Genomic DNA, 11,864 nt, shown 5'->3' with positions numbered 1-11,864 from the left:
AGACAGCAGGAGAGGGTGGAGGTGTTAGAAGACAGGCGATGGGTGTTGGCAAACTGAACAGGATAAAGGGAGTGGGGAGCAGAACAATAGTAAGGCCTTGTGGTTGAACTGGATCGAGACAGCGTGTCTGCGGTGCCGCCGGCCGTCCAGCCCAAGATGGAGCCTCCAGCGCCGCACAGGAAAGGGCTCACTCCAGAGCTGCCTGAGACACACAAACAAAGACTTACACAACATACAATCACACACTGATACAAACATGAACAATAGAAGCCCCTCATCCTGACCCAGGCCTGGACCTGACTTCACTGTAACTCCAGGGAGTCATCTCACATAAACTCAAAGAACAGATTGTCCTATCAAGCAGGACAGGGTTACAAAGGCTGAGGTTACTAAAGGGTGGAACACTTATTTTGTGGAAGATTCAGCTTTTTGTTTTACTCACTCTGTGCTTACACAGCACTAACTCTCCAAGTTGGACTGATTATTACCAGAAAAGGTCGGTTTTTGTCATGTATCTCATGTTCAAGTAGAGCAATATTTGCAACAAGAAGCCACACAGTCACTATGACCTCTGCTTGGTAATCATAAAGTGGCGCTATCAGCTAGCAACTCTGTTTTGTTACAATATGTGCTACACAGTGATCTGTACGATAATAAGTGAACAAAAGATTACGCCAGATTCTTGACTTCAGTGTATTTAAACCAAAAATGAAAATAGGTTACCTTTGTATTCAAAATGCTCTAAGTAAGCTTAAGAGTTTGTTTTATTTAAAATCCTTTTTGGTTTCTTTTCCAATGTTTCCATTTTACTAAACTAGTTTGGAAAAGCTTCCCATTTTGACTCCAAAGCTGGCCATTAAACAGTCTCAGGGCATTTGACAGCCCTTTGAAGAATATGCCAGGAACTGTTTGGTTAGATTGCATGTATACTACCAGACTCAGGCTTTGATTTGTTACTACATAAGTGGAAGCCCAGAGATTCATCTGGACAAGATGGTGAATCAACACGGCTGAAATTCTGAAGGCTGTTACAAACAGTTACAAACAGTTGGCTTGACCTCAGCAACATCAAGCACAATCACAGAGAGAGAGAATAAATTCTTTCCCCTGGAAACTCATCATGTTGTCTCAAACACGTCACATGGAAACTCTGCATCCCTGAAACAACAACACCTCTGCCATATATAGTCATATCTTCTGTTCACTACACCGGAGCCGTCATTGGCATCCATCTAATGTTTGTCAAACTGACCAGCAGCCACCGTGACAGGAAGGATCACCGTTGCAAACCACAGCGATCCCGAGCCAAAATTGTGGTTTAAATGTTTTGTTTTGGGTGTGATTGCACCGTCATGGTGTCTGCGTGGTCCCGCTGTGCGTGCCATCCAGTTGGTTGGGGTCACCTTCGACGCAGATCGCTGACGCAAAGCGTACTTCACTGTTGATGTGAGGCTGCAGCACAATGTGCACCGTGCACAATGTACAATGCACTGACTTGTCCAAAAACAACAAAGAGGTCCTTCAGATGGTGCAGCGCTGCTCCCGAGTGAATGACATCTGCACGGAGACAATCACAGTCCACAAATGTGCCAAATTCCAGAAATCCTTCTTTGATTGCAAGCAATGTGTTTCATTTTCACTCTGTCTCTTCTGTATTCCCATCATGAGCAATCCGGATGATGCCAGCACACACATGGGGCCCTGTCGGAAATGCTTTGAGTCAGACCACCCAGCGCTTCAAGGAAAACTGTCTGACAGTCAGTCCCCATTCTTTTCTTTCATTCTTCATCTTTTCACACATCTGAACCTCTTCCTGGATGTATCTTACATCACTATGACCTGCTGACCTTTTCTTTGTCCTTAATGGCCAGTCAACAGCTGCTTTTAATGAGTGGTGCAGAAAATAAGGCAGGATAAGGCAGAGAGTTTGAACCTGAAGAGGCGACTTTGTTTTGAAAGTTAAGGGGAGAATTAGACATACTAAAGAAAGAGCAGGCTCTATTTTAATTTCACTACAGTGACTGGATCCATCTCTGGGAATGTGGAACTGACGGTTAAGTGGAATAACAAAGTCACACACATAATAAAGACATGAAGGTAGCGGGTTTAAGAACAGTATATGAGGAGGTGTAAAGGTGTAAAAATTCACATGCATAGTCAGTCAAATATTTATTTTTTCATCTGCTGCAGGAGTGTTTAACTGTGATAGACTGTGCAAACAAAAGTCAGCTTTCATCCACAGCCACTGAAATATTTATGAAAATTCACATATGCCAGCCTTATGAATGTCTGTATGAAATTTCCCACTGAACAGTCAAACACAGAGCTGTGCTGATGACCCAACAGAACATTTCCAACTCTAAACTGAAACCCATTTTAAGCTGAACGATTCTTAACCCTACCCTAATTCTAACAATAGGACTAAATCACATTCTGTCTCAGGATAGAATTCACTGAAGGTCATTAGTCACTGTGAAGTGTCTGTGTGTGATAATGAATTACAGACACATTATATTAATAAAGCTTAATACTGTAGCCCCATTTCACAAGAAGTTGTAGCAGCTGGTTGTGCATGGCTGAAAATAATCCTCACTGTTGTTTTTAAACAACTTCTTAAAATAATGTGCCTGATAACCAGATATATAATCATTTTAAACGCTGTCTAAATGTGGATCATTCCTGTTGCCTTTCTTGGGAAAACTCCAGCCACTTGGTTGATAGTATGATCAAAACAAGTTAAATATAGATTCAACAGAAGCCTTTTGTTAATGTGAGACCGGCCAAGTGTCAAGTCCACGGCACTTCATTAAACAAAATGCCGACTTCCATGGAGGGCCGCTGATTTTGTGTCTGACTCTTCCAGCAAAACGCTGACTAATCCTAAGCCTGTGTACAGTTCATGCTTACTTCCTCATCACAGAATTTGGTTTGAACCGGTCTGTGCTGGAATCAAGTTGACTGCCACTCCCTGCACTATAATCACTAATCTTGCACTGCTTCGTTTTGCTTCCCTCTGTCACAGTCTTTATCTACCCCCCAAAGACTGTTTATGCTTAAATTGAGCCCCAAGCAGCGGGCCAAATCTTGTTTTAGCTGCCCAAACAAGGAGAACTGGTGCAGTAAGTCTTTCTTTTTGAGCAGGTTAAATGATTAAATAGATCTCTTGTGGTTATTTAGCTTTACAATTTGTCAAACAGTCCGTGTGTGTATAATTTCTTAGTTTATTTTAATAGGAAAGACACACACACATATACATACATACATATAATATACATATATATAATATATATTATATATATATATATATTATATGTATAATGTATATACAATACATATATATATATATATATATATATAAATATATCTATATGTATATCTATATATATATATCTATATATAATATATATATTATATGTATATCCCTCTACTCTCTCTATCCTCTCTCTCTCTCTCTCTCAATCTCCTCTCTCTCTCTCTCTCCTCTCTCTTCTCTCTCTTTCTCTCTCTATTCTCCTCCCCTATCTCTCTCCTCTCTCTCTCTCCCTCTCTCTCTATCTCTCTCTCTCCTCCCCTCTCTCTCTCTCTCCCTCCCTCTCTCTCATCTCTCCCTCCCTCCTCTCTCTATTCTCTCCCTCCCTCTCCCTCTATACCTCCCTATCTCTCTCTCCCTCCCTCTCTCTCTCTACCCTCCATCTCTCTCTCTCTCTCCTCTCTCTCTCTCTCTTCTCTCTCTCTCTCTCTCATCCCTCTATCTATCTCTATTATCTATCTCTCTCCATCCCCTACCTCCATCTCTATATCTCTCTATATCTCCCTCTCTACTCTCTATTTTACCAGTGGTGTGTGTGTGTGTGTGTATATATATATATATATCTATATATATACACACACACACCACACCACCACACACACACACACCACACACACTGGTACTGTATATATATATATATATGTACTAAAAGACTTGGCGCACTATGTGCCTCAGTATCCACTGACCACACTCTGTGATTTTACTAAACCACTTCATGGTTTAGTTGCTTTTGTTCCCAATCAGTTCCACTTAATACCTCCAACAACTCACTGTGGAATATTTAGTAGGGAGGAAATCTCACAGCTGGATTTGTTGCACAGGTATCATCCTATCACAGTACCACGCTGGAATTCAGCGAGAGAGACCCATTCTTTCACAAATGTTGGTAGAAGCCGTCTGCATGCCTAGGTGCTTGGTTTATACACCTGTGGCCATGGAAGTGATTGGAACACCTGAATTCAATGATTTGGATGAGTGAGTGAATACTTTTGTCAATATAGTACGATTCTGCTCCCAATTTTCTTTTATGTTTATTCAGGCTCCTTGCCCATTAAAATTCTGATTTGTCCATCTATTATTATATTGTGGTTTATATAATTTTATTGTATCCCTGACCCTTCTCCACTCACACCTCCACCCTTTATCTTCCTCCCTCTCTCCCTCTTTGTGGTCACTGTCCTCCAGGCTCAAAGGCTGTCTGCCACAGTGTCTGTTGACATCAAAGCTCTGACCATTTCTAAATCCAATGAAAGGCAGGAAGAGGGTGGGAGACAACAGGCCCAGGTTCAATCCTACACACCTCTGCCAACACAGCAAAGACCGCCAAGACAACTGCCTTGAATATTTTGCTTTCTTTTCCTTAACAATTGGATAGCCATAAAAGGAAAAAAGGGGCGGCAAAAGAGCAGCCTCGAGTGAGATCCATAAGCTAAACAAAAGGGACAGCTGTGAGATAAAAGAGTAAAAAATAAACAGCATGATTTACAAGTTGTAATAAAATGGTAAAATCAGCTGAAGAAAAAAACAAAAGTCTCATGAAAGAATATTTATTTTTAGATGTTTATTGTTTCAAAGATGTTAGCAAACCCCCATGCTGCGCCGGGGATAGGGAGCATATAAACATACATACATACCAAACTAATCTAAACTGTCAACTGAATAAATATATATGATTGTGAGATTTGTTTAAAATATTTGTATATGACACATATTTGTTGGCACTCACAGTGCCAACAAATATCCTCAAATCCAGGCCTCGAGGTCCGGTATCCTGCAGGTTTTAGATGTGTCCCTGATCCAACACAGCTGAATCAAATGGCTGAATTACCCCCTCAGTATGCAGTCAAGTTCTCCAGAGTCCTGCTAATGACTTCTATATTTGACTCAGGTGTGTTGAAGCAGAGAGAGATCTAAAACTTGCAGGACACTGGACCTCGAGGCCTGGATTTGAGGATCCCTGCCCTAAGCAATGTTTCTACAAAGGTTCATCAAGATTGGCTCACTCATCTAGAAGGAGAGGGAAAATACAAGCATGCACACTGTACACACATGCACTATGATCATTATTGTATGACTGAAGAAAAAAACAGGTGCTGCCGTACATTAAATGTGGAGCTACTGAAGGAGCCACTTAGTTTAGCTTAGCAAAGACTGGCAACTCAGAGGTAAAAATCCACTAGACATGAGCTCTAATGTGCTGTATAAATTACTCTTTATATTCTTTTCAGCCATTTAAAATGACACATTGTAATTTGTCAGATTAGCAATCTTATGGTGCTAAGAAGACTGCTAAGCTAAACTCACTGCTGCTGTAGATTTAGCAAAGAGAAGTCAAAGTAGGTTACTTTCCAACTTCTTAATGACCTCAAAAACTTAATAATTGTATATTCCAGAGTGATAATGTACCTTATAAAGTTTTATGAAGTTAGATAGACCTTGAATAACAAACCTTCTTAGCCACTCATAGCTTAGAGGCCAAAAGAAATTGTGAACATCACACTGATATCTGTCATTATCGTAATATATAGATTTATTAATATATAAACAGTGGTGGTTTTGGATAAACTCTGTAAATTTTTTTTTGTCTCACTAAAGTTTTTCATCTTCGCTAATTGCAGATGCTCCTCTGTATTTACCAGGAAGCTGCTAACTGTTTCTCTCTGCTACTTGGTTCTTGGCAGATCGTGTACTGTGGGTTTTTCCAGCATTTCTGTTGAAAACAGCTGCCTGCTGTGTCCAAAACGGACACTATGAGAACTGAGAGAGTGAACCAAAACATTAAGCTGGAGGTCAGACAGATGATCAATGAGCTGAAACCCGCTGTAAACCTGCAGGTTTCTCACTATGAGCAGTATCATATATAATGTTGCATTGCTTCATGCAGTCATTTGATACATCATTATTATTAAAACATTAGCTGCAGCAGTTTTAAAGCTTACTGCCAAATAAATCACTGTCTACAAAAAAATTATGACAACATTTTCAGTAAGTATCAGTGAATCTGTTAAAGGACATCTATTGTATTGACTTAAACAGTCAAATGAATAAATGTATGGCTTCAAATGTATCTATTGTACATAAATAAAATTGCATTACTCTTAATCCTTTCTGTATTTCCATTAAAAATTGCCAAAGAATAGATTTAAACACTGTGTGAGGTGAATCATTTTTCTCCTGAGTGAGCCCACAGGCACTCCTTTCTCCAGCGTCACTGGTGAATTTTCTACCTGAGAGATCCACACCTTAGGGTGACTGACACTTCCCTTCACTGTAAGCACATGCGGGAAGCACTTGCAGTTGGATGTCATCATGAACAACAACCCAGGGAACTGGTTTGAGCCGGTAGAGGGACTATCAAAGCAAGGAGATTAGCAGACAGTCAGTGATCTGTGTGTCTGCAGCTAAGCCTACATACACACCCTACCATAGACCATAGACATAAAACAAAGCAAAAATTATTTAAAATTTGCATGTAAATGTAACAGGTGCTTGCAGTAATCAAGAGCTCATTTATGGTTAACCTGAAGATAAAGAATCAGAGGGCGAAGAGGCAAAGCCTCAACTCATCTAAACCCTGTAATACTGCTTAGGCTCTAGAAGGCTGGGATGATTAAACAGACTGCAGCGTAAAATACGCAGCATGGAGAAAGCTGTTCTCCTCCCTACTCTCCCATCCCAACCTGAGCCAAACTGGTTTACGCCAGTCTGATGCAGAGCTGTGAGGGAAACCCACTGAAAGTTAACCTCATCCTCTCATAAGTAACTTGATCCTCTTTTTAATGCATCAAGTTCAAGAACATCAGAGGCAGAAATGTGCTCGTAGAGTTTTGTGGGGTTTCTGCTCACTAATAAGCCCAGTCCTAGATTACATGACTCAGCTCTACTCATACAAGCTGTTGCATTGCTCTGTGATGCACCTGCCCTCAGTGTTAAAGACAAAGGTCAAAATTTACACCATTATTTACCCATTTCCATGGTGACTTGAATATTGTGTTACGAGGGATTTCCCTGTGTGTGACTAACCCTGAGCACATAGGTCAGACTCTGAGTCATGGGAAAAAAAAACTAATAGTATTTCATGTAGACTCCAGACTAATCTGTCTTATAAGACACCTGTAATTCATTTGACAGAAATTGACTTTCTGTTCTTTATTTCCCAATGTACACTCTAATATACTCTAATGCAATATACCAGAGCTCAATTAAGCCCACGTCCTGATAATGGGGGGGGGGGGGGGGGGGGGGGGGTACTTACAACTATCTAAAGACAAGTACCAAGTGTAATGCATAAGAAAGACAAACAAGGATTCAACTTTAGTATACAACAAAATAATTTATTAAAAATTTATGTTTCATAAATGCAATTCAGTGTGCTCAGACATTTCGGTGACAATAACACAGTAGCCACTATGAGTGGTAATCGTACAACAAAGTAAAGCTGAGGGACAAGGCATGTGTTCAGGATAGGCATTCATACAGGCAGGGTCCACGGCACCATGAAGTCTCATACTGCAGCTGTGCACCATCATCAACACAGTGATGTGCACCTGTACAGTCACGCACCCATTGGAGTGCATCAGTGAATTCAAGTCTGCAGGAAGACTTGAATGTATTCCCTTCATATTCCCATTTAGTTCATCTTGCTCCAACCCGCTCCCGGCAGGACTCTGCGCTGTCACCTCCGTCCATGAGGCGACAGCCGCCTTCACGCGGGCCAGCTGCTCTTTTCCCTTCTGCACCTGACGATCTTTTCCAGGCGGCAGGTGAGCCACACCTGCGGCAGCAGCCCAGTCACATTGGGAATGTTTTCACATTCGGCTCACACACGAGCCGACATACAGAGACAAACGACTGTTAAAACACAGTCAACGCAGCTTAAACATCTGCCGGACCATCCCTGCGATCTGGAGGAATTTGTCCTTCTTTCGCTGCTTCAGAGCCATCAGGGCCCGGGCCGTCTCCTCCGGGTCCTGTGTGTAGGAGAAGATGCTCCTCACTCTCTCCTCCGCCTTCATGTCGCCCGTTTTCTGGAACAGCCTCATCAGCGCGTCCTGGTTGACATTCTCGAAAATGTTGGCCACGGCTTTCTTGCGGTGCGCCGTGTCAAATTTGTTGCCGTTAACAGACGGACTGACCCGGCGGCATTCAGAGGACAGGTAGGTAGACATCTTAACTGTTTTTCTGGTCGGAGTCTATAGCTTCTCTGCTCCAACTGTGACCCTCCAGCTCGGCGGTGGTGAGTTGTTGGGTGCGCACCGTTTTTCCGGAGCGGCTCAAGGCTTGAGTGTTAGAGTGAGTGCCGTTCAGCGTGAGTGGAAGGATATTTATAGGACTAGTGTGGGGCGTGAGTCTGCCGGGACTCACTCCCAGACGGTGACATCAGCAGTCGTGAAGCGCACAGAAGCGCCGCCTCTCCACACACGCACACGCACACGCACGGCGCACAATGATGAAACCATCTTGAACTATGAAGTAATCAAGCTACTTACGTATATAAAAGTTTTATGATGCAAATTTAATTCATAACTGCCAAAGGAAGAATTCACTTGTCTTCGTATTTCTCATCGCTCGCTGTAATATTGCTACAGCTCAAATGATGTGAATGGCCGGTGACATCCCTACATTAGTGTCCCCTTTGTGTCTCAGTTTTTACATGATAATGATGCCAGAGGTTGTTTAGAAAATGAATGCGTTTCGTAACTGCAGTTTCACTGAAGGTTTCTCTCCTTGTCACACAGATCTGGAGTCTGTTTAGTTTAACTTAGCTGATACAAACTCAGCTCATTATGTTTTTATGACATCAGCATCTCCATTGCCGCAGAAAATGTCAGGAATGTGTTGTCTGAATATGACGTTTTAAATCCAGGCTTCACTTTGCTTGAGGGCACACTTAAATAGCAAAGGGGAAGTAATCATGAAGTAATGAGTATCTACTAATTATGATGTTTCCCTACTCGAGGGGACACTGAGAGAATTGTGAATGAGGACTTACTTGGCAATTGGATCAGTGTTATTCAGGGAGGACTCCTGAATAACATGGGAAGGCAGCTAAATTAATAAATAATTATCAACTAATTATCACCTATTATACATTAAAATAGCATACCCCAGTCTGCTCTTACCTTTTAAGAAAATCTACTGTAAACTACTGGATAAGCAGTTACTGGGGAAGAACTGATGAACAGCTTATTACTGAGAGTCAACAAATCAAAACACAAAGCATTAATATGCATATTAGCAGTAATGTAGGTCATAAATGTAACAATGAAAATCTGTCTCAGCACATGAGTCATTTGTTTCTATTGATTTGTTACCCCAGCTGGCTGATAAGTAAACATTTCCAAACAGGGATGAATTACTAGAAGTGCTAGTTTGCTCTCTAACAGAGTGCAGAGTGTTTACTGCGTGGGTGTTCATTTCCTCTTGCAGTATTCAGTGTTGTGATGTGACTGTAGTCGAACTGAAACCACTCTGTGTTAGGTTTAAACAGTGTGAAAAAACACACTCTTTTTCAAGTGCTATTTTTAAAAGCTAACTTTGCTCTAATTAACTAAAAGCATGTTTTCGCTGTTCCCAAAATTGCATCAGAAGATTGTATCTTCCTTTTCCAGTTAGCAGTGTGCTAAAAGTATTTGGCTTATATTTTGGCCTTCACATGAGAGGGTTATTGAGTTGTGTTTACAAGTGGAAGTGACTGGAGGCCAACACAGGCCAGCTGACTTGTGCTGATAAGGTTGCAGGCGTTCCCCTACTACTCGAAACTCTCCGTATAAACAACAGCAAGTGTCAGTTTCATGCTAATGCAGCTTGCATACTCTTTCTGAAAAACTTGCATTTGCCTGAAAATGTCCCCTCTACATGTGCGACCATCAGCTGGCGCCTTATATGGAAAAGGACACTCAAGGGCACAAGTGACTCAGGAAGTGTATGTTTTCTTGCAGAATGAAGCTCATGCATGGTATGGCCGGTATGCGGCACTGACTTTGTTTGCTGATTTTGAACAATAAACCAGAAATGCTTGTCTGGAGCTGGCATGGAGACAGAGAATAGCTGTACGTACCCTGGAAAAAAAAAAATGGAACTGGAAATGGCATATTTATGACCCCAGTGTGTTGTCCCAGAGGCGCGACAGATAAGGAGTGCACAATAAGGTTTCAACAGTTCGAAGGAAACTGGAGCCTTGTGCTGCTGACCCTGCTCTCCTGTCCACCCTGAGCATTCACACTTTATCATAACAAAAGATACACTAAATTTAACCAGGCTTAAAGCTTTTTTTTTTCTTTTTTTTCTAATTTTCTCCAAGGAGAGCTACTCTCAGGAGAAACTGGCTTCACTCCATTATGTATTGCTCATTTAAGATTTGGTTTGAACTGTCCCCCTAAGAGGGGAGGTCACAGACAGGGCACTCTATTGCACGCTAAGATTGCAGTCAATCTGAAGTTCAAGTCCTCTCACTTATCTAACACGGGTCAGTGATCAGGCTTATCTATTTGGACCACTTTTACTGGGGTTCCCCTTTATCTTTGTTTATGGTTAATTTATAATTTAGCTAATATAATGTGATAATACATATCTCTGGAAGAGCTTCCAGATTGATTTGTCTATCAAAGTTTAGCATGAGATGCCTGCAGTTACCAAAGGGTGTTAGTTGTGAACATAAAGACTCATCCAGTGCGCTATGACCACAGTTTGGGATGCAACAGGAAGGTTACATAATGCAGCAGGTAGCCTCACATCAATTGCTTTATAGTCTGTGCTACTTATGCAGAATGTTACTGAGTCTCTATACTAGATGCTGCTAAATGGACTGGAATCATAGAGTGCCTTTCTGCTCAGCTGAGCACTCAAAGAACTTTCTACCAGTGCCATTCATCCAATCACGCACACATTCATACAGGGCTTTTATCTATGCCTAAGCGCTTTCTATTTCCATGTACCTGTGCAGTCTGTGGATGCAGCTTGCTAAACATGTTTGCTGGCATTAGCTGATAGCTTGGCATGCTTGCTCAAAAAGAAGAAAGAAGTGACAGTGATGACCGAAGACTTCAGGATGATCTAAAAATCTGTGCATGATGTCATGATGATTACGTCTATCCCAGTCAGGCCTTTCTGGGAGAAAGTGATGTATGTCACTGGTTTAGCTCAGCAGTCTCTTTAACTCATGCTATATGTTTCAGAGAATGTGCATTTTTAGTTATTGTTGTTATAACTTCCAAAATTGGAAAACAGCTATAAAAAGCTTGAGATCTGACAGTGAATAGAAGACTGTAAAGAATAGGGGGTCATTTCAAAGATGGAACTTCTGAGAGCATAAAGACTGATGCTTGTTTACATTTCAGGCATGATTGTTTTGTCTTTGATGTGCTTTGTTGTAGTTATTTTCAGTTTCATGTCATTTTGGAAAACATCTCTCACCTGTAATCTACTTATTTTCATTCATTTCCTTTTTCCAGCTTTTTAACAGTAGCTTGTGAAATGATAGTTTGGACAGAGTTAGCTGTTGTATCCGCATGCTACATGTAACCTAAGCAAAACTGACCTAAATTAAACTGGT

The 11,864-nt window shown here is 41.3% G+C and overlaps 1 protein-coding gene across 1 annotated transcript; it reads right to left on the bottom strand.

Annotated features, from left to right (window-relative positions):
- Positions 1-7,617: 7,617 nt before the first annotated feature.
- On the bottom strand, positions 7,618-8,624 carry tcima (transcriptional and immune response regulator a). The gene has a single exon (XM_030737417.1). It carries the CDS (start codon positions 8,476-8,478, stop codon positions 8,176-8,178), a length of 303 nt encoding a protein of 100 aa, XP_030593277.1. The 5' UTR covers positions 8,479-8,624; the 3' UTR covers positions 7,618-8,175.
- Positions 8,625-11,864: the final 3,240 nt, after the last annotated feature.

This window comes from Archocentrus centrarchus, chromosome 9 (genome assembly GCF_007364275.1).
Source record: "Archocentrus centrarchus isolate MPI-CPG fArcCen1 chromosome 9, fArcCen1, whole genome shotgun sequence".
Lineage (NCBI taxonomy): Eukaryota > Metazoa > Chordata > Actinopteri > Cichliformes > Cichlidae > Archocentrus > Archocentrus centrarchus.
The sequence above is the reverse complement of the archived record's forward strand: the minus strand, read 5'-3'. Positions and strand labels throughout refer to the sequence as shown.